This window comes from Plectrocnemia conspersa, unplaced genomic scaffold, assembly GCF_051122295.1.
Source record: "Plectrocnemia conspersa isolate PC_06_02 unplaced genomic scaffold, ASM5112229v1 ptg000006l, whole genome shotgun sequence".
Taxonomy (NCBI): domain Eukaryota; kingdom Metazoa; phylum Arthropoda; class Insecta; order Trichoptera; family Polycentropodidae; genus Plectrocnemia; species Plectrocnemia conspersa.
In genome coordinates this window covers 17592726-17618043 of record NW_028277170.1, presented here as the reverse complement: position 1 = coordinate 17618043, position 25318 = coordinate 17592726, and the positions used below count along the sequence as shown (strand labels likewise).

Here is a 25318-nt window from a genome sequence, read left to right as displayed (position 1 = left end):
TATGATGTATTAATAAATTAAAAATACTAATAATATTTATATAGTCATATTTTGATAGCTTCAAGCATCATTTTTTGTATCTGTCGATGCTAGAGAAATAAAAATAGCTGTGTGGATTACTTTAATTATTTTAATTCATTAAAATGAGGTAATAGTAAGATTTTCTGGACAAGCAAAATCTGAGAATTACCAGCACAATAGATCAGTGGTATACGTAAATATTTTATAACTATAAAACCTGGATCCCATATAACGCTAGTGGTTTATACAATTTCCATCGTGTGTATGAGATCAGAACTAGTGATTATAATTATAATCCTTAGATTAGGTATTCTTAGATTTTCTTAAGCTCACGGATGAACTTTGTGATTAATAAATATAATAAAATCAAAGTTAGTCAGGCTATATTAAAATAATATAATAATTAAAATAGATGTCACTGATTAACATACTTTTATTTCAGACTGGTGTCTCACTACTTACTATGTAGTTGTTGATTGTGTTTACTTTGTTGTAATACATTGGGCTAACGCTTGTCATATTGCAACGGAAAATTAACAATTAATAAACAAATTTGTATATAATTCGCTTACACTTCCGGATGCGAGCATTACTCTGATGTATGCACATACAATAATTCTGTCATTATTTCTTCAACTGAATATTTTTATAATATTTTTTCAATACTAGTTTCTGATCTACAACTTTTTTTGAAATTGCTTTAAATTATTACTTGATCATTTGTATCATCTGTACCAATCGATATATTTACATATTAAAATATTATTTGCATTCAGTGTACATTATAGGAGAAAATTGGCATTATTAGAAAAAACAACTTATTATAAGTATAGTTAAATAATAATCTGAAAATATTTAACTATATGTATAAGTTAATCAAAGGTATTTTTTACAATAAGCTTTGCGAATAATATAAATTTACGACAACAAGAGAGTTTATTTATAGCTTCTCACCTGCGGAATGTGAGAAAAGTATGTTGTATTTATAAACTTTGCCATTGAACATAAATGTCAAATTAGTGTGCAAAATATTGTGTAAATTTATAAATGTAACATTTTCTTGGAATATTATGTGGAGTATTTTCCAACTTTTTCTCTATTCAAACATCACACGACGCAGAAAGTCCGATTTATTCAATAATCTTATTACTGAAAGACAATGCTAATTATCTCTGGGTCTGGCTGGAGCTTTTTCTCGGAAATATTATCAGAGTGCAAAATGAATATATTACGTAATGGAATTTACATTAGAACTTATATATATATATATATATAATATATATATATACATACATATAAATAATATGTATCATAACACACATAGATTACGATAATTCTAATATTTTTTTTCAATTTACAGAAGCGGAGGGGGTGGCATGTTTGGTGATGTCAATATTTCCGCCATATTGGACTCATTTAGCGTCAGCTACGACAAAAGAGTAAGACCAAATTATGGAGGTAAGAATTTTTAACAGCGTACACATGTTATAAATATGTATGTATATAAATAACCAAATATATATATATATATATATATATATAAATACATATTTCGTAAGTTTATTTATATTTGTTTATTTAAATTGTTGAATTTACCACCATAGTATGTTTTAAGACTACACAATATGATGTACCGTATATATATTTATACCAATATAATATATACCTAATACATATACATTGCTTAGAATACAATCACATAACTGCAACTTAACTATGTTAACTATGTATTATCGAGGATCTGACAGTTTCGATTTCAATTGCGTTAGGGTCTAAATAGCAAAATTTTAACCAATAAGCGATCGTGAAATATATCAATATATGTTCACACACTATTTATATTTCGAAAAGTTTTACCTTTCGTTTATTCTAATCGATAGAACTTAGCTCAAATATTTGTGATGTAAATTATACTAAAGCTATTGACTATTTTTTAGATTATAAATGATATGTACTATAAAAGCAACATACCTGTCGAAACAAAGGTCAAAAGTAAAGAAACATGTAATTTAATTTATGATAGTAATTTATTTAAATAAATACATTAATTAGTGTGAAAGTGTATTTGGCTCTATAGCAAAATTTTTTAAATATTTTTTTATATACATAAAATATCTTATTTGCCAATATATGCAAACTATCATTATAAATATAAGTAAAAAATACATTGCCGCATGAAATTCTGGTTGCGATTGTGACGAATTAAATCCGGTCCATTACCAGTCCTGGCCCAGTCTTTTCGGGGCTCATTCGGCCCGCGCATCCGAGATATAACGATTTTTTGTATTATGGTTTAGGTCGGTGCGTAGTCGGGATCGCTGATTTAAAACGATGCGGATATATTGCTATCTGAAATAATTGCCTCAATTTTTAGGACGTTTATATTTTTCTCCGAAATTTCAACATTTCCAAAAAATTCTCAAGAAGTAATTCCCGATGCTAAGCTCGTAACGTATTGCGGACGGACACACTGCGGACTGCGGATAAGAAAAACGAGCGCCGCACAGTAGTCCGTGTTTTTCATCGCAATCACACACTATCACCGCTTGTTTTTCCAGCGCTCCACAATGCGGTAAACAAACTTGTATCAAGTCCGTATCACGTGTTCGGTGAACGCCCCTTCTGTGCTCCGAAAAATCAATAAGTCTCGCCCCCCTTGCCGAAATTCGAATGCGAAACCGTCTTGGACGTTGCGCGCCACACTTTCGCAGAACAAAGGGAATCGCACACACGGCCGATAAAATGAGATAGAACCCTGAATTACTGTGCCTAGGCGATGCACTGACTGTGCTCTATAATTGAATTTTGCCTAGTCAGAGATCCACATAACGGTTTATTTTATTTTATTTATTTTCTGTTGAAAATGTTTCCAAATAATGGTCCGCGGCGCGGTAAAGATCCCTAGGGGAAAAAACACTATACCAATGAAAAATAAAATATAAGAAAAAAATCTTCTGTATCATTTGTACTTTTATTTCCAGTTATACTATATACTCTTTAATATAGACAATGTTTTTCTATTGAATTATTTGCATCTGCCAGCACATATGAGTTTTTTTAGATGCTACGCTCGTAGCATTGCTAAATAAAATTGATTACAAGATTCATATTATTTATTTATTCAAATTAAATTTTGTAGCTCAAACTGGAATTCTTCGAGCATAGTTGAATTATCAACAGCAGCCTTCAGTAGCTTAATGAAATATTTGCGACTTACAAATTTCTGCTAGAAAAAAATCTAAAAAAAATAATAAAAAAAACAAGATTTAAATTCGTCGTCAGATAAATTTTATGGTGTAGCTCTGTAGAAACCCCCATACATTACGCGAAGTGATTTCTTCTTATCTGATTGTTTATGTAAAGCAAAGATAAACCGATTAAATTAGCTGAGAAAATTGTAAACAATTTTTTGCCATTTAAATACTGCCGACTTTTATTTACTACTTTTAATCATCACCCTTTTTATGCAGCGATATAAAAATGCCGCATTTAAAAATATTCGTAAAAATTATATTTTAACAAAAAAAGACTATGATAATTCTTGATTTGCTATTTTCATCGGGAAATTCTTAAGAAGAAACTCTAATATAAACGTTCCTAAAAAAATGCGCTGGGATACTAGAATATATATGAACTAAATATCCACATAGATAGGAACTTTTTATAAACGTTTTTGTTTAAGAGCTTAAAAATATTTCTCATAATCCTTCGCTCGAAAACCTCTAGCCGCTGAAAGCCGCTGTTGTTCAGATTGCACGTTTCATATACATAGTATATATTTAAGCAAGCCATGGAAACACCTGTTGGCTATAATTATACTATAAAAAAATTTGAGCTCACCTAGCATATTATAAACTATATAAGAATAAAAAAAATAGCCCAGTTATTGCTTTTAATAGTTTTATTTACTAATTCTTCTATATCGGAGTTGTATCCATATCTTTTGAACTGCATCACCCGATAAAAATTGTCGTAAAAAATATTTATTTTTGATTTAAATATAACCCTTATTACCAAAGTATCGATTACAACTATATTTTCTACGCAAAAAATAGTATATTACACTCAATGTGAAAGTTTAAACTTATTTTTTCAATAACAGTGCATCATTATATGGTTTAGCTTAGCATTAAAGAATTCTACTATTTGTATGCTTCACATGGTAAAAAATAAACGTACTATTTAAATGCTACGTCATGAACAAGGAATATTTGTAGAGTACATAATATTTCCCATTAAGCAGTTATACATGTATTAAAGTCCAGTAAAGACAAAATGATTTCACTGCTTTATACAAATCTATCTATTAGGCGAATGTTAAATCGTTAAGTATGTATTTAAATACTTTCTCTCCATATGACAATACAGTGTTTCTAATTGAATCGCTATAGTATTAAACAACTTTCGCAATCGTAGGATGCGCATAATTTAGCGAATTATATCCCAACTCTTGCAAGCATACGATCTAATACAGTAGAAAAGGATTTATAAATTATTTTTTTTTATTTTTCAATATGAAGTTTTTTTTAATATATTTACTGCCCCCTAAGGAAGCTTAACATGTTCTTGATTTAACATATTGATGTTAAGTAATGTAATCAAAATAGTACCACACAGTATTATTTTTATCGCCTTTGATTTTTGATTATATGCCAAAAATATTTAAAAAAAAAAATTATCTTATATATTATTTCTCACTTTTAATAAATAATGTTTTTTTTTTGAGCAAGCAACATTTGTATATATAAAAATATAACAGAAGTTAAATCCATTAGCTCATAATAAAATGGCGGTTTTCGTTACGTTTCTATATGAACTTTATACTTATTTAAAATTAATATACAGCATTAAATAATTTTTAAATAACTTTTTCTTATTGTCTTATTAGTGGTTTCTAATACTTGTATATTTATATTTTGCTGAAATTTATCTTACTTATTGATAATTCAGTACATGAGAATTTCTATTGACTAATATTTATTTTTCTGTAATAAAATTGAAATAGATCTATACATTTGCCTTGTGTTTAGTAATTTCATTAATTTTTTTATAATTGATTAACGAAAAATTTTGTATAATACCCAACGATCACACAAGAATTTTTATTATGTTGTTCTATATAAAAAGCCAATTTGTGAGCTATAAGTTTTTTGCTAACAATTTACAATTAAAATCAATCATAAGATTGTAAAAGATTATAAATATTCTTTAAGAAAATAAATAGTGTATTTAAATTATGTAAGCGAAGTAATCGCTAATTTTTAAATACAAAGATAAAATATTGTACGTTTGTAAGAATGACGCCAATACTTTGCAATTAAATAACCATTGATTTTTAAAATAACATAAAAAGTCCGAACAATATTTTTTCATTAACAGCAGATCTCATTTTCAATGGTAATATCGCCAGTTAATATTTTATATGATTGACTGTCCGATAAATATGCTAAGAGTATACGATAAATACAGCAAATCTCTTCTCTATTATATTTATCAATGAGTATTTTTCTTTGTAAAATAAATACAAAATATGCTTATTTAATAAGAACGTCTTGTTTTAAGCACATGATATGAAACAATTGAATACAAATTATTCGTCAAAGAAATAAATGTTAGTATATATCTTAGATAAGTAATCCCCAGACTCAAGCATCTGTGTCTTTATTTGTAGAAAGTCAGAGAGAATATTTATAGGTAAAAAAACACCTTCCGATCTTGTCACATTGTCACTTAAATTTGTTTTAAAATAAAAAATGGAAAAATATGAATTTAAAACTTATTCAAACATCGGTTACAAGACGTTAATTTACTGGTTATTTGAATTTATACATATTTATATTGGTAATGGTAATGCGTGTTTTAATTTGAGCTTCATAAACAGCATGCGTAATGCCATTTTCTCAAAATATTTTTTTTAACTGCTCTACTTGGACAAACAAGCATTTGTTACAAATCCTTGTAATAAATCAAGCATCGAAAAATATTTGTAATTCTTAATGGTATTCGAGCTAACGCCGTCAATACACGACAATTAAGATAAACATATCAATGGCTCTTGTGAAAATTAAATAAACTGTGACCTACAACATTGTTTCTTTGACTCGCTTATAATTTTAATTGATTCATTCGCAAAATCAGCAAATACTATATAAAACAATAATACAAGATATTTTTACATTACTTTGATTGCTCAGAAACTCGGAGAAGGCGTATTAGCATTCTCAGTAGTCGTAGGTTTCACTTTGCTGAGAATTCTATTGATTTTTCGGCGGCTGCCAGCTACTCGACGAGGGTCTTGTCAAATATGGGGCACTCTCCCGCGAACATCTGGATTTTCGGCGTGACGTCATTGAACCCGAAAATTTCGATACGGACCCCGTAAAAGGGGGCGAAGCTTGGTGCGCGCACAACTCGCAGGGGCGTGCAAATTTAAAAATTCATGAGGACCAAATTCATTTCGCAGCCATTATGTACAGTGAGAATATTTTAAAAATATATACACACGCATGCCTATGGGTAGTTGCTTGCTGATTATGACGAAAAAGTCTGTGTGAGGTCATAGTTTGATTGATTTAAATTTTTTCTGTGATACAATTTAGGATGTATCAAAATAAGCTTATTCTATACTACATATTTTTTTAAATATTGTTTATGTAGGTACTTTATTATTATATTTATTGCCTTTGCAACAAGATAAAAAATCATATTAAGCAATTGGTATATATTTTTTTAAATATATAAACCAAAGGCTGAAACTTGAGCAAAACTTGCGATAATCAATGCCAAACTGATTTAACGTCAATTAAGTTAAAATCCATAAACGCACGTGAATTGCCACATTAAAAATCTTTTTCATATATTAATAGCTCTATATTGTAGCTGAGGAATTTAGTTTTAAAAATAAAACGCGATTGGGTAAATTACTAAAATTCTAATATTTTTAGTTTTTTTTTATGCATCGGCATCTAGACTCCAAACTTTAATTTACTAAACATAGACTTTGCTATTGTGGCTCTAAAATGAATATTAAACAGAATAAAAGCATTAAAAATTGCTAGGGGTGGAGTAACACACTTATGAAATAAAAATCAATTTTTGTTATTCTAATGGTTACCCTAAATATTAAAGTCTTAGTCTTCAGTGTCTTTCAATTTTTCTATAGCTTCCTTGCGAAACATATCAATTTATTTTTTTACGCATTGTCCTCATCAATAGGCAATATCTAAACATGTTTCTATATAAGTATGTATTGACTAAATTATCTAGCCATAAACACCACTTAATTTTGATTATGAAACATATTCGACGTGAACCAATTTGGGTGTCTTGTTTTAAGCGAACTACAGAATCTATCAGCATATAGTAAAATTATGCGATACAGCCACTAAGTTGTTTGCATTTGTCCTGCGATTCACGTTTCATGGAGACGTCGATTTTTTCTTTAATGGACGATCAAAACGCTTTAATTGTGAAGCACGGCAGCTTTCAAACGATAGCAACGACAAAGGCTTGGCTTACTCTAGAATCTACGGTGGTGGCAATTGCTAATTGAAATTAGTATAAAAGAAAAATATAATAAAAGGCAGTCTTAGCTTTGAAATTAAAGTCTCGAGTGCGGCTACAAAAAATATTTTTCTTGAATGTGTGCAGAGGCTTTCAGATTGTGCGAGAAGATGACTCTCAGATAACGCGCCTCCATAAAAGAAGTCGACAATCCAATTAGTTAAAAACTTTGACTACAATTCCCTGCATTTTTTAAAGCAAAGAACTTGTATATTTAAAAAAAATATCATATATTACATTTTTTTACGACTCTAAAGTAGTTTCAAAGTTTGGCTGCGTAAAAATATGATTTGGCATTCTTTATATACAGAGAAAATAACATAAGATTTTAATTTAATTTAATAACTTTGGCGCCAATATTGACATAAGTCATATTTTTAATTTAAATCAAATAAATTATGTCAATAATAATTTTGGTGACAAATTAGATTTAATTTATACAAATGTAAATAAATGCACACCAATTAAGAGCGAATTCACATTTGTGCTGTAAGATAACTATAACCCAGCACTATGATAAAGTTAAATGTAAATATAAATAGCATAATTACGAATGAGGTGGAATGCGTGAGCGATCGGAATGTATTCAGATGGTCCTTTGAAAATTGTGAAATAATATAATTATTGCTTTTGACTATCGCGACGCATTGGAGTAACCTGTCTTAATTTAATCTAAGTAAATAATTAAACTCTTATTTATATCGTATATTTCAACACTTAATCATAGATGATGTTTTTTAAAGAATCATTTTTATTTGGCAATACAAATTATTATGGCAAATTAGATTTGAAACTGATTGAGACAAAAATACAGTTTTATATTAATCAATGAGATTCAGAGAATAAATATATTGTCGCTTATTAAGCTACTGCGCTCCATCAAATACTAGTTACTATTTTCTCAAAAGCAGTTATTTTTATCGGTATGAGAAGGAGGTTGGCGCTACAAAATAATTATTTGAAGCTCGCTTGTTTTTATTATATAATATTGATTTATGTTTATATTTTCTCTAATTGTGTCTTGTTTGTTTTTCTAAGTAACGTATAGGGCTTCATGGTCGACTTCTTAATTGCCAGTGTTAATTTTGTTGACAATCAACTGTCAACGTTCAGTTCGAAATCTCCTTTGACATTTTTGAGAAACAGGACCAGGATCGTTGATCCATCTCTGAGGGTATGAATAAATTATCACTTAAATTTATATCGGTTATTGGCAGCCAAGGTCTCGATCAAATTAGCATGATTGGCAGTCGTCTACTCAACCGGCTCGGGGGGAGATGCGGGAGGGAGGGTGTTTGTTCAAAGTTTACGTTCACGGTGACGCGTCACGGGCCATGGATCAATCGGAGTTGCGTAGAGAGGGGCGCCAAGGAGCAAAATTTCGGAAACCAGGACTCCCAGGATTCCCAGCGTCTGCGTTCAATCGGGTGTCCCCCGAACCCGAAACCTGAGTTTTGTGCCCGGATCGATTGTTTGAGTTGCGTGCGTTGCTAAGCGACCGGCCAGCTTCCAGGTCAGAAAACGGGCCTTTATCCCGCGATCTCTCACTTATTTCGCACACAGGACCCCTTTTTCCTCGCTCCTCTGCGGGACCTCTCACAATAGCCAGGCCGATGTTTTCGTTTAGCGGCAATTATCTTTGAATTATGCTCCGCCTGGATGCGTAAGGGAAAAAGTGTGCGCACATCGGGTACGCTTGAACTACTTAAAGCGTTTATATGTTTGCCACGAAGATAAGATAAACTCGTGCTCATGAATCTTTGATGCCAGTATGTCTTTAAAAAGTCGCGCACGGTAAATATTAGTATCGTTTGACAAAAAATAATTTCTAGATTTTCTTTAATTGTTTTTGTTATAAAATGTAGTTCTAATACTACATAAGTCTAGATTTTAATTAAATATTTGTAGCTCAACATTTGGTGAAATAAGATCTCGGCAATATCTTTACCAATTCACTGATTGTAGAAAATTAATTTAATTTCCGAATAATTTATGACATTATCTGTAACAAAACATTCATTAAACCATCGCGTGATTATAGCTTCAGAAACTTAAGCTTTCTTATAAGTAGCACCAGTAAAATGTTTATTTTTTCTGTTTAGTACAAGCGGCTAGATACTTTTGCTAATGTGGTTCAATTAAGCATTACTGCAAAGCAAGAGCGTCATACTTTAAAAGCCCCTACTTTGCTACGTACGTTTTAGTTGATAGTCTTTAACGTGAAATACCAGTTTTATCAGCATTAAAAACTTAATCCGTGGTGTATCCATCCTCTTCAATGATTATTTAAGGGTATTTATCCCTTAGTTTTTAAATCAAGTGTATAATATATTTATAGAAAATTGGAAAACCATTCTCATGAATTGAATTTTTTTAGAAATGTTAAAGTGTGCCGATTTTTTATATATTATTTAACTGTATAAATGTTTTTTTAATACACTATTTACGACAAAATTAAGAACCTTTAAAAAACTGCACTTATTGCTATTATATGCTTATGATACAAAATAATGAATTTTAATACAGCGAAATACTATGTTTCGTAGCTATTTAGAGTTAAAGTTTTAGCCTAATAGCAATAAACATATTTTTAATTTTTACATATATTTTATTTGATATCCATCTCTTAATAACTATTGTAAGTTAAATGAATTAAATGAATAAAAACAATAAAAAATAATTTATTTATATTTTTAAAATACTAATGGGATATTTGACTCTGTTTTACTGAAACTAAATTATCTATATCTAGTTTTATTGTAGTAGTTGGTATCCTTTGTGAATTTTTGAGGTTTTCATGTAATTTATCTATGAAAATGATAGCTCACAAATGTGGGCACTACCTAAGAGCAATGGCATGAATAAAGTGTGATTGTGAAGCGAGGAATATTTTTCTCTCTGAAAACATGTATTGTGAAAGTGCAGAAAGGAAGCACGATTCAGTTGAATCCTTGATTACATTCCCTTTGAAAATTTGCAGGTATTGTGTTTATGTCGTCTGGAAATAGAGTCGAGCATTTGTTCCGCAAATTAGGAAATCTATTGTCAAACTCTTGAGTAATATAAAAATCAAAAGTGCATGTTTTGCTGTTTATAGTACTATATCACTAACGTATTAGGAGTTTTATTTTTTTGTATCATTTCAGTGATAATTTTAGTTTAACTCATTCAAATGAGCGCTTGAATCTGTAAGCATATTTTTCATCTCTTTGATTCAATAAAAAAACATGATCTCATTTCGCAATATAAGAAATCTTTGCAATATTTTATCATCAGCATCTATACTTTCAAGGAGTTCCTAGAATTGCTGATATTTCAATCTTTTAATAATTAGCAAATGACAATTTAAAATTTAATAATTATTTTGTGCTTTTTTTAACTAACCATTGCTCTTTTATCTAACCACTAATAAATATATTAGATATGTTGACAATTAACATTGAATTACATATCAATAAATTTACTCGTGTATTAAAGTCATTAAGGATCCACTTCTTTAATAATATCATATTCGAAATTAATATAGATGAAATTAGCAACTTTACTCTCTGAATCTTTTTGAATAGATTTTCCCATTTCAATGATTTGTCAGTATATAGTTTTTATTTGCCACGATTTCAATACATTACTTATTAAATTGACTATTAGTGAATGGTTTCAACTTTTTTTCAATCAGACTTTTTTTATTTGTTGAGGTGACAATTTTTTTCAGTTGCGCAATTTTGTATTTATGAAATGGTAACAAATACCATAAATAATAAAAATGACCTAAATTGTTTTTTAATATTATATGGTAATTAAAAATTAGGGTAATAAAACTTATGCGTCTACTTAATAAGTGGCTTAATAATTTGAACTTAATCGTTGCTGAATGCAGACTTTAAAATATAGTTGCTTAGAACGATGTTTCGAATTTGCAATCTCAAAAAAAGTGATCTGTATTGTAATAGAACAGATGCTAAAAAATCTGGTTTGATGAAGTAAATACAAAAAAGAGCATCAAACCCATTTTTAAATAGATAAGCATGTGTGATTTTTATCTATAACTGTGAATATAATATCTAATCAGTCTGAAAATTGTGAAGAAAGTGTTTCTATATTTTTAAATTTACATTTAAATATTTTTTAAATTTATAAATTAAAAAAGTAAAATTCTATATTAATTAACCAAGATATTTATATTTTAAGGATAACCTTAGGTACAAATTACAAAAAGCAGGTATAATAATTAACATTTTATTTTTTATTTTTACCACATATTTATATATACATACTCATATATACACATATTTAAAATATAACATAAAATGGTGGTAGATTTTAATATATTTTGATATTATGTATTATATTTTAATTTAGTATGTACTCATAAAATTATTGTAGTGTTGGCAATATTTATTAAATATATATATAAAAACGTTTACTCTTCGATATGGAGTTTAATGGAGTTAAAGTGGTTGGAAAGGCATGAGTCTCAGGGGCCAGGGGCAGTGTGCATAAGATTTGATGTCAAATTTCAGGTCCGCCAGTGGAAGTTGGAGTCACCATGTACGTGCTGTCCATCAGCTCCCTGTCTGAAGTCAAAATGGTACTGCAAAAAATATAAAAAATAAAAAAATAAAAATAAAAATATTAAATCACTCCCCGCCCCCTCATAATATCACGTCTAACTGTACCTATCGCTTTTTATTTACAATGCGCGCGTGAGCATGTGGGTATGTATATTATACACATGAGCACGCGCGTATAGATAATATACACATACACATGTTTAAATGTATATTTATCAATAATATATAAATTTGTGTATCACACTCCCACACCTCACCAAAAAAATAGTAATCTGGCATTTTAAAAATCTTCACTTTTACGGATTCGCCTAATTTCGAGTTTACGTACGTTGAAAAATATTCTAAATTTTTTGTATACAAGTGTGATGTTATATATTATGTAACCGTTTGTTTATTTTTATAACTCATTTATATATATATATATATATATATAATATATTAACCAAATCACGATTCATTCGTATGTAAGTATAAAAATTCACGTGCATTCATAAATATTGATAAAAATACACTTTAATAAATCACTTATAATAATATATGTTATGTATATATACATAATTATGAATGTATGTGCATTTCTTTATAAAAATAATTTCAAATATAGTAGAATCGGTATTAAATTACTATATATTTTTATTACTATTATTATATTATTAGTATGACATATTATATAAATTATTGAATTGTTGCGAGTAAATTTATTATTAACCTAAAAATATTTTATATGTATTTTTAACATGAAAGGTACAAAAATACGATATAGCAGTGTAAAGTATTACATATAAGTCGAAAGAGGAAAGTGTCCGTTTATTTTTATTTGATAATATGGAAACGTTAAACGAATTTGCGCTTTTACGCCATCGACAAAAATATCTTTACAAATTGCCGAATAGCTCGAGAAAAAACATTGGCATATTTACCAAATGTATTTTTCATTCGTTACAGCTATGGGTTGTCAACCATTTAAGTGTCATTGTTTTAGACCCCAGAATTATATGCTTACACGTATCTTTTGTATTTGCATATATAACTTAATTTTATGCTGTTTTTAAATACCATCATTTAAAGAAAACAAACTCTAAGCTGTTAAAAATATTTTTTAATCATAATATATGCCAAATCTAATTTATTACAATGTAAATCAAATACCCCAATTCTGATTAACTAGGTTAGGTTATGCCTTGCTTAATATATATTAATCCAGAATAATTAAGCAATGTTTAAACTTGTTTTATACGTTTTTTAACGAAACCATTATTCAACTATTAAAGAACTATTTTGTATTTTATATACAGAAAGTTGCATTTAAAAATAATAATAATAATAATAACAAGTTTTCCAGTATATTTTTTCTTGATCGATAGTCACTAAAACAAAATTATTTTTAATATATTATATATTGAAATATGTTTCTCACCTTATTCTATGGAATTATTTTTAAATTATATAAGGATTTATACCACTTTTTTTAATTATAAATAAGGTATTTTAAGAATAATATTTTAAAATATTCCAGTATTTTTTTATCGTGGTAGATTTTACATATCTTACTTATATATCTTTCAGCATATTCTATAAGATTTGCTTTTATGTGTCTTAGTCTAGATTCTAGATGAAGACTAAAATTCTAGAATTTTAGTTATATTTTCTATGTGACTATGTTCTTTTTATCTATTATTAAGATGATTTTAAGGGCAATGTTAACAAAACCATATTTTCCAGTATATTTTTATACATGATTGATAATAACTTATATATGTAAATATTTGTTATAAGACATACTTATTGGTTGTGAAAGAAAGATATACGTACATATAAAGAATTTTACTTACGTACGACCTACGTTTCGGCTAGCATATTGTCGGCATGGTCACGCCTCTGTTTTATATACAAACATTAAAAATAATATTTGTGTATGCACGAGACAGGCGTACAATTCCAGTGACGTCACACGGGCACTTTCCCTTTCCTTTCAACTGACGATCCGTCGCTCGCACTTGCGGCCGCGAAAGCAAACGATCGAGAGTTTCGAAAAGCTCCTTGCAAAAGCTCGTTCGCTTTGGCCGGCCCCTTTAACCACAAATGTGTAAAGCTGCGAGGGGGCGAGACAGAGCACAGTCACGACCTTTCACCCTCGATTATTAAAGAGCATAGTGCTTGCATGTGCCTGCTGGATATGGTAGCGTGACTACAACTCGCTCGATCGTAACGTAATGCATATACATATGTATGTATATATGCATACATATATGTGCATATGTGATTCAAATATACTTTACGGAATGCATTCTGAGTGTCGACTTTTCAAAGCAAACGCTTGCCTTTTTAGTTGTAACCGTATCAGATTTATGCAGCACGTCTTTTGAAACTTCGGCACTCGTCACACAAATTTTTACCGCAAAAATAATACATCTTATTTAATAATAATAATATATATATATATATATATATATATATATATATATATATATATATATATATATATATATATATATATATATATATATATATATATATATATATATATATATATATATATATATATTTATACATAAATATATTGTATGTATTTGTACATATACATATACATATGTATGTATTATTTATTAATCGAGATGATGATGGCGTGTTATACGCTTAGGCAAAGTATCATACGCCATCATTACATGCCGAAAGGTATGCATTGATGCGCAAAAAAACGTTGCATTCACTTAAATAATCTTACAGAACTCAATATGTTTCATTCGTGTTTTTACGATCCTCAAATATATCATTTTCATAGCACCCAGAGTAAATCTAGAATATTTTATAACTAATTATCGAGATGTGGTATTAGCATAATAAAGCTTTATACAAAGAATTTTTTTGAAATTTAAAAAGCTGACACTTATAATTCCGTATAGGTATGTCTTAAAATCAATTTACATACAAATGTATTTTAAATATTCTTAAAAAAATAGGAATATTTCAGTATGATTATAATATTATATAGAAATAAAAATTTACGATATCAAATGATAAAATAATAAGTGTTATAAATATGTAAAAAAATATAATCAAACATTTATTTATTGATATATTTATAAAAGTATTTTAATTTAAATAAAGCTAATTGTTTAAAAGCTTTTACCTACCTTAAAACATAAGGATACTAGTTTATATTCTATTAAATATTATAACATGTGTATATATATATAAAAATATACACATCTATTAGAAAAATAAAACAGTCTAAAGTATGATTATTTTTTTCGAATATGAAACGTTTTTGTGACAATTTTGTATACGAGCATAAATTAAGTGGTTGCAAAGTCATTGCGCATGCTAGTTAGAATATTATGTCGACTACGCTTGTTTGCATTCTTCGCTTTTTATAGATCTTTTACCATGTTTACAGAGAGCAGTTTATAATAAGTAGTTGTAATATTACGATATTTTTTGTATGGACTTTTAGGAAGCTGCGCATTGAATCAGAGTCCATCATGAAAAATAAACTGCTTTATTTATTTATAGCATGGTAGATGTTTAGATCTTCTTGCGGAGAATGTGATTAAGCATAATTTGTCAGTAACTAGTATGCATTATGATGTATTAAAAATATATGTACAAATAAATATAATACGTATGCTACAGATATCGAAAGCGTCTTGGTTCGACACAATGCTCTGTAAATTACAGATAATTCGCAGATGTTTAGTTGTAAAATAGTAAATAAAAAAACCATCCACTATATTTTAAAAAGGCCCATATCATGTATATATTATATGTTTTTTACGTTTTTTCTGTTATGTTTGTGTTGCAACTTTTTTCTACCAGCTGTACGACCAGAGTCCAAAAATATATATTGAATATACACACACATATATATATATATATATATATATATATATATATATATATATATATATATATATATATATATATATATATATATATATGAATTTTTCAGGCTGTATCTAAGCAGGCGATGGGCAACGTCACTGTCACGACACTTTGATTTGGTTTTCATTCAAATCGCGTTATACAGGCTGAATTCCATGAACTGTAACGAGATGTACAAAGAGACGATTGTGCTTTTCAGGTCCTCCGGTGGAAGTCGGCGTCACCATGTATGTGCTCTCGATCAGCTCCGTGTCCGAAGTGCTTATGGTACTCATTCTGAATACTCATCTTCAACTTCATTTTTTTCATACGCTGAATTTTTTTTTACCCAACCATCTCTATATTGATTTCTTAAATCATCTACCAACAAATGAGATAAAACAGAACTTGTTTAAAATACGAAAGCAAGTTTGCGTCTTGTGTTTTTTTTATGTTGTTTGATACATGTTTTTTAATTTGTTAATTTCTCATTGTCGTTCTCGGCGTGATTGTTGGCTGTCAAAAATTGACAAATCAATGCGACATCTCATCTATCAATACACTCAGATATCATTATTGTTCTTACAGATAGTGCCTCTAACAACTTTGTGTTGATAGCTGAATTGTCACTGAGCCTTCTCTTAGATATTATATGTGTTATATAAGATCGAAGGGCTTTTCAGGAATGCAGATGCTGTCGAAGAACAAAATAAAAGGAACCTTGCTGCGTTCCTCGTCGCAGTCCTGAATACAAGGCTGTGTGCATGGCCAATCCTCCTTGGCCTTAAAAGAGTACTTAAAATGCTATGGCATTGCATTTCTAATCTTTAATACAAACGGAATGCAACGCTCAAAGCTGGCCATAAAATATGTGTTTACCTATTGTTTTATATATTATTTATATTTATATATTTATTTTACTTTTTACGAGCGTTAAATCTATCAAAATCCAACTTATTTATGTTCAATAAGCAAAATATATGTGTGCCACACACAAATATATATATATATATATATATATATATATATATATATATATATATATATATATATATATATATATATATATATATATATATATATATATATATATATATATATATATATATATATATATATATATATATATATATATATATATATATATATATATATATATATATTTCGCTTGAGTAGTTTTGATGTGGATGTATGTATATTAATCGTATTTGTATTTGCTGTACATTCAGTTTCAAATTGACTTGGAACACTGAATCGGTCTTGAATTATTATTATTATTATTATTATTTATATTTTTTTTTTATTATAAATGTTGTCATGTGCTGGACATGTCGATGTTGAGTACCAAGTGACCCTTGGTTACTGGTTGTACACTCGCGGTCTTTCACAACACATAAATGAAAATAATAATGGATTAAATCAATATATTATGTTTTAACATATTTATATTGGAATTATGTCAGTGCTAGAGATTCCAATTATTCTGTTGCATTTTAACCAATTATTAATCTGTGAGAAAACAATTTATTTTATAAATTAAAAATTATTATTACAGCCTACTATAAATATATGATGCTAATCATTTTAATTATTTATCACGATATCTTATTTTTCTTGCCTCTCATACAAGATAAAAATGTTAAAATACTGTGCTAATACAGTATAAAAAATATATTAAAAAATCATAAAAAAAACACATTTATTTTAACGCTATATGTTAGAGACTATCGTGCTATTATAAAAATGAAAGTAAGGCAAATTGATACTCTTAGCTGAGAAAACGAGATAATTATTAATAATTTTAAATTTTTCGTGTTTTTAATTGCTTCTTAATTTTGTCTTGATTGTTCCAGCTACTGAAAATACCTTAGTTGTACTAGATTTGTCTAATTCTAGAAATATGAATTATATCCGTGAGATTAAAAAAATCTAGAAAATCCAAATCTATCATTTGATCTGCATGATTATATCATAATCTCTCAAACAAGACATAAATTATAAAATATTAGTGTCTTTACCGTTTTTAAGCGAACATACAAATTTATTAAAAACCGCACCTTAATTCGAACATAGGTCTTTTAGGTATAAGTAACTGTCGTGCAATACAATATACTAATTAAAATAAATCACATTCATTTTTCAAGTGAATGAACTAATTTATCATAATTTTTACATTCATTGAAAAAATAACTACGCATTTATCTAATTATTGAACATGTTTAAAAAATATTATTTGGAAATTATCTATTTATTAAAAATAGATTTGAATTATTTGCACTGGCAGAATTTTTGTACAAGATGTATTTTATTCAAATTAGAATCAGAATCTTGAAATCAGATTTTAACATATGTTAAAATAATAGAAATCACTATTTCAAAATAGTAGAAAAAGACCAAATATTTGTAAATATTTAAGTTGGAATCTCTAGTTTTGCTCTTTAAATAATGATACCTGTGCGGAGTTTATATAAGCAATCTAAGCGCAATCTAAATATTTTAGTTTATAAACCAAAAAATAGTAGTAATATAATATTTTATGTATATATATATTTAGAGGTTCGCAAATATATATTTTTTAAAAGTTGGATTACATCGCGTTTGAGACTTACTGTTTGATATTTCGTCAATGATAGATCTGCTATGTTCACAGTTTCTTAGAATTCGTGATCATGGCAGGGCTATCACTACCGAAATGTCACAGCAGTAAGATATAGTATACATATGTGACGTCGCATAGTGTAATTTTTGTTTGTATTCTTTGTGTTTTAATGGAACAACTTATTAGGATCGGTGTTCAAAAATTAAATTATATACATATTTGTAGTCGAAGTTAAAATTATTAATTTGTGACTGGATGTGCCGCTAAGGGGAACCAGGTGAACGACCCCGAGTGGAAACCAAATCAAGGTCTTTCAGAATGAAGAAGGTCTCAAAAAATAGATGTAAGGTCAAACGAAGGTCACAGTATGACGTGACCCATTGCCCGCCTGTCATCGTTGAAAATATACACACAGACGTATACAAAATGTCGCCAAAGTGAAAAATAAGACAATTAATTATTTTTAAAAAAATCGTGCTATTTTTAAAGTTGAATGAATAAAAAAATAAAAAATATTTTTTTATAATATATAAAAAAAATAGCTCGATTTCTTATTGTTATTATTTATGTATTTTATTATTAATATATATATGTATGAATTTATTAAATATATAATATGCATACATGTTTCTCTTTCTATGTCATTGACTTGTGAAAGCGGATGACTTTCGATAAGCTTCAGGAGCGCCGTTTTTCTATCTCTCTCCTTTCAGTGTGTGTAGAAGACCTTCTTAAAGGACGCACTTCATCTAACTACATCTACTTATATTCTATCAAAAAAAGCACGGCTTTGAAAGACGAGGCTCTTGAATCATGTCGAACAATAAATTACATATAAAATTTAATATATGTATAGTGTATATTTATGGTTTAATCACCCGTTATTACTTCACACGTCCGCCACTAAGATATCGTGGAAGGATTTTTTTCGTATATATTGACAAAACTATTGCGAAACAAGGAGCTCAATTCGACTGAGACATAGTGCATGCATGTTGCTGTAGTAAAAAACGCTTATTTTATTTTGCTAGTAGTAATTTTATTATTTATTTATTATAGGATGTTGTGCCTATAATTAATAAATTATCATATTAATTGTAAGTATGAATTAACAAATTGTGTGAGAGGTTAATTTGAAATAATGCATTTTATCTACTCTTAATTACAGCATAATCAAGTATGAATAAATTACAATGTGTACACGTATTAAATTATAAACAATGAATTCCATGAATTTTAATTGCATAATAGGTTAAATTGGCTATGCATGTTAATCGGATATACAATACATAAAAGTATATGTGCAATCACATAATATATTTACATCCAATTTTCACTCTAAAATTGCGTAAAATACATATATAATTCATATATTAACTTTATCTAATAAAAGCATAAAAATTTGCTTTAAATTATTTTGAATGGTATTAATATAATATTAATAATCGCCGTACGACGACGATAGCTGGACAGCTAGGTAGGTAGCCTAAACAAAAAAACGTGTTGATATAAACATGCCATCTATTAGGCAGTTATAAATAATCTTGCATTGTGGTTTGAAATCAAAAAATAAAGACATACATCACATATTACATGTTGAGTATGTCTTTATTTTTTTATTTAATATGTCGTGGTCATTAGACTCTTGCATTAATACATCACTAATGTGCTGTTTTTATAAACAATTTTTATTATGATGCGCCATTATAAATATTTACAATGTTCGTGAAAGGACCAAAATACAATCTAAACCAACTAATAATTCATGAGAGATTTTTAATCATTAATATCTTAATCATGAACATTCCTTTTTAGTGCCTAAAATTAACTATGAGTTTATCACATTTTTTATAAACATAATCAAGCAGGCGATAATTTCGAATAAAAGAAACACACTTGCGACTGAGCCCTGTTAAATTCCTTTTAATTTTTTACTAGCCTTACTACTATTTTAATTTTTAAAATATACCATAAAAAATAACATATATTTTAAATGTACGTGTGAATTTCGCGATATTTCTTCAATCTACAGAAGCAAATGACACGCGAATTATGCAAATCGTATTTGCTCAAAACTCACATCCAACGTGTTTTGCCAAGTCACTCCCAGGTTTGGAGTAATTTATCAATGCCAGACGCATATCCTGGATGATACATACATACGTACGTGTACACATATACAGGTAAACATAAACACATACACAAAGACCAGATGTGACCACGCAAGTTTCTCGGAGCACTTTTGCGTTATACTTTCCTTTTGTGCGCGCCCGAGTAGATTCGCGGATAGTGGCTGCCATCTGCCGCGGTATGCCGTTGGGAAAATCTTTTCAAGTATGCGACATAACATTTTCTCATATGTTCATTTTTCCAGCGGCGGAAAATTCCCATTTTTCCGCCCAAGAGGCGAAAAGCGTTTGCGGCTGCGGGGAATTTCTCCCAAAGCATTCGCGATATTTTTCATTTCACTCGAAACCTTTCGATCGGGTGCAATAATCTTTGCTTTTCCTTTCTATATTAAATTATTGCACATGTACGCATTCTGAAATTTGGTGCAGAAATTATTATGTTTTTCACCTTTATATCATATACTGATTTATATGTTATATTTTAAGCTTAGAGAATATTATATGTCCGATTAGCTTTATTATATCTCTATCAAAAAGCAATACAATTGATCAAAATATGTGCCTCAACTAACGGCATAGTTTTGCATTGCAAGAAGTGGTCCAATAAGACACATTGAATACCTTGTGTATGAATATGTGCGTTTTGTCATTTCATATTCATATAAGAAAAACACGCGTTAAACTGCGTTTTTTCTGAAGCTTATTTATTTATCGCTTAAGCCGAATATGTTACTAATATTATATTAACTAAAATATCTAAAATTTCAGAAGCTCAAAACTTGATTAAAAACAATCATTTCAAGGCAGTATTTACATACACATGCAGATATTTTTCTATAAATATATACCACATATTATTTATTCGTAATAGTGAAATCACTTACTATAAAACTGTAAATCACGTATCAATAAAATAAAAATGTATTTAAATATTTTTTAACACTTCACGGTCAATATACGCGGTAATATTCGCATGGCGCCCAATTGAAATTTTGCCATTTTGTTTGATGTTTGCACAATGTACCGACAATCAGGTTTTATTTAACTACTAACAAATACAATGAAAAACACACACTCACTTCCAATAGAGATATACACTAATAAACACTTATTTTAATATTATTTATAACATATTATATATGCTATCACTAATGAAAATTTTAATTTATGTTTATGTGATGATTTTAAATTCTAGGATTGGTATTCCAGTATTCATAAATGGTAATTTTTTTGCAACTATTGCCATAACTAATAGTAAAGATAACTATTTTTTAAGATTCGGTACTCTAGGATATCTTTATTTTCACTCTGATATTGTCTGGAACAAATCATCAACAATGAACTGGCACATTTTCAAAAATTTTCGAACTTCCTGGAGAGTCATATTTTGACCAATCCAATGTCGCACCAGAGATAACTTATTTTGAAGACTGATAAACGCATGACTCGCTGACTTCTGGTACAAAATACAAAAACTTATTCAGAATCACTATGATCATTGATGTCTTCTTCATCTTCGTTAGAAGATTCAGTAATATGATCTTTAAAAGCCGGTAAAAAATGTTCAATACATGTATTATCACAAAATGGTTGAAAAACATTGTGTTATTGTATGTCGAGTCCTTTTTTTAATATCTTGCATACCACCGGTTATTAATATGATACCTGAGAAACTGGTATCAAATCATGTGACGATATATCGACATTTTTCGCTGTCAACAGTATCAGAATCATACGAATATCGCCGCGTAAATCGACTGTAAAGTGTTAAAAATAAATAAATTATTGTAGAAGACAAAAAGATTAATATTTGTCGTTTTTATCATATTTTGTATCGCTTTTATTTTTAATGATTCTAAATATAAATTTAATTTTTATGTTATTGATACGCGTTTACTGATTTTACTTATTATTACATTAAAGATCCGATAGAATCGATTGATTAAATTTGATTAACTTATAGTTGATAATATCACTTTATCTTTATCCTACTTTTTTATATCGTGTTGTTAACTAGACTTGTCGTGAATAACCCGTGTTTTATTTTATTTTGTCTTGCACATAATGTTGAAACACAGTCCATCAAACTGGCGATGGACTCCAAATGTCGTACTGCAAAACAATTCCCATACTATGCATATGCCTCACCACAGTTGACTTCAATGCAATCTCTTTGTTAATGTAACGTATATCAGTGTCAATAATGTTGTTAATCAACGAATGAAAAATCTGTTAATCGAAATTTTATAAACTTCTTTGTCAGTCGATCATTAGTGCCATCTTCTCCGAACACACAGCGAATGTTTTCGGTTGTTCCAGGCAAATATATAAAATGACTCTACGGTTCGTTATCTATACCAGAAAAATAAGTGGAAAGTGTCTCTTATGCAATGGTATAGTTTGAAACAGATGTTATTTCCTTTCAAACACACGTTTCTGTTACTGAACCACGTCACGTGAACATTTTGAATAATCTTTTGTCTTTTCTTATAAATATTATATTTTTAAATATTTTATTTATTATTTGTTTTTGCTTCCGTTTATAATTTAATCGCATCAGTATTTTCCCAGCAGAATAATCGAAACACAGACACTATGCTAATAATATTCGACCGAATGAATATTCTGTAGTTTATGGAAAATTCATTCATGTCATAAATCTAGATTTAAACGAATAGTTTGTTTCAAGGGTACCAGGACGGCGATGTGCTCAGATATAGAGGTGGTCGGAATAATCGTACGGCGATGGCTAAAAAAAGGGGCTAAAAGGGGCCAAACTACGCTCACGGTTGGCGTCGCAATGCGTCTCTGGCGTCGAGCCAACTAAATCGCGAACCCCAACTAGGGATAGGGCGCCCTCTACAGCAGCCCACCTCCTTTGACACTTTCAAAAGTAAGCTGCTTCAATCGACGAGGTGCAAATTTGACAGGTTTGACCGATCGTTCGTCTCGTGTGAAATACAGAGCTTAAGAAAAAATCGATCATACACTAATTTAATCTTTTGTTATAAACCAGCCAACATGATTAGCCTCGCAATTCGCAAACGTTGTATCGCCTTGTTATTTAAATATTCTATATTTTGATATTTTGTAAAATAATATATCATTTTGTTTGATAATTTTTAGCTTTGGTGCTAATACATTTCAGTGGATAAATACAAATAAAATTAAAAACAAGTAGGGCAACACAATAATTATAATAAATTAAACTTATATAACCATAACCGTTATCAACTAAGTACAAGGTCGAAATAGCGTAGTCCGAAAAGTCTCAGATTGGTAACCCAGAGGCCGTGGGTTCGAATTTTTATTTATAAATATGAACTCAAATTTTACTTTATAAAAATTGAAATTAATTATATTACACATTATAATTAACCATTAATGATGTATGTAGATGTCACTGATTGTGTCTGATTGCCTTACACAGTTAGTACTATAGATCTACCCCGTTGTAACGCATTGCGTTTATGACTATCAGATACTGAAAAAAACTATTATTAATTATTTATCGATTTTAAAGCTGCATATGATTTTATAAATAGAAATAGACTTTGTACATCCAAATACATTTTCACTAGTAGATATATATTTCTACTAGTTAAATATAATTTAACTGGCGCTAATATGCTGTTCTAAAATGTCTATGAAACTCAATTTTACAGTTTATATCTGTCAGGACATTTCCATAAGAATGTATCACATTAAAATTGCACGTGTTTTTCTTTAAAAGCCGATCTCAATTGGTCGCTTCTTCTGGGGGGTAAAACGTAAAAGTTGATCTCTGTAGATCTTTTGGTGGTGAGGCGTAATGAAAATTTTTATTAAGTGCCCTTTAACGACTGCGCCCTTTTCGAACGCGAAATTCACTATTCGCGTTGATGGCGGAAGCGTTGTCGTAAAACTTGAAATATCTAGCGAAATTTCGCGAAATTTTACGACAAGAACTTTGCAGCTAAACGCCGAGCTGCGACGTAATTTAGGAAGCTCAATTATGTATTGAGCGAGAGAGGAAGAAAAAACAACAACAACTTGTTTTTTTGACTAGAAAAATAATCTTGAATATTCTCCAGACAAATATTGTTTCTATGATCCGCAAGTCAAGCATTTACCACAGCTGATCAATCAATTCTTCGGATCAACATATTATCAGTTCCCGATTTAAACCAGTCCACTTATGCAAGAACGTGCAAATGTGCACGAACGAGGGTATTAGTTAATGGTAATTTTCACTTAACCAGCATAAATTTAACATAATTTAATAACAATTTGATTGCCCTAATTGTCACATAAATACATTCAAAAGTAATAAAACGATGTTCGTGCATAATAAAAATTATAGTTACATTGAGCACGAGATTTAGAGTTTGTGATACACCCACCATGACCGTATCGTACAGAGTGTACCAGAACATTAACTCTTTTATACGCGTATAATGTGGCTCTTTTTTTGCCTCTCCATTGTTGTCGTCGCAATTCAGTTTATTTAATGAAATTTTTACAATTTCCTTTCCCGATGGAGCGTTTCATGCGCCACTTCACATATATCATACATACTGTACGTAAATAGTTCA

General features: G+C 29.1%; 1 protein-coding gene across 3 annotated transcripts in view; it reads left to right on the top strand.

Annotated features, from left to right (window-relative positions):
• Nucleotides 1–25318, top strand: part of Rdl (Resistant to dieldrin) — a 181114-nt gene that overhangs the window by 101671 nt on the left and 54125 nt on the right. For all 3 annotated transcript variants that reach the window (XM_088187698.1, XM_088187696.1, XM_088187697.1), the window contains exons 2-3: nt 1382–1479; nt 12105–12172. In XM_088187698.1, coding sequence (XP_088043824.1) covers nt 1382–1479; nt 12105–12172 — 166 coding nt within the window. The remainder of the gene's footprint in view (nt 1–1381; nt 1480–12104; nt 12173–25318) is intronic.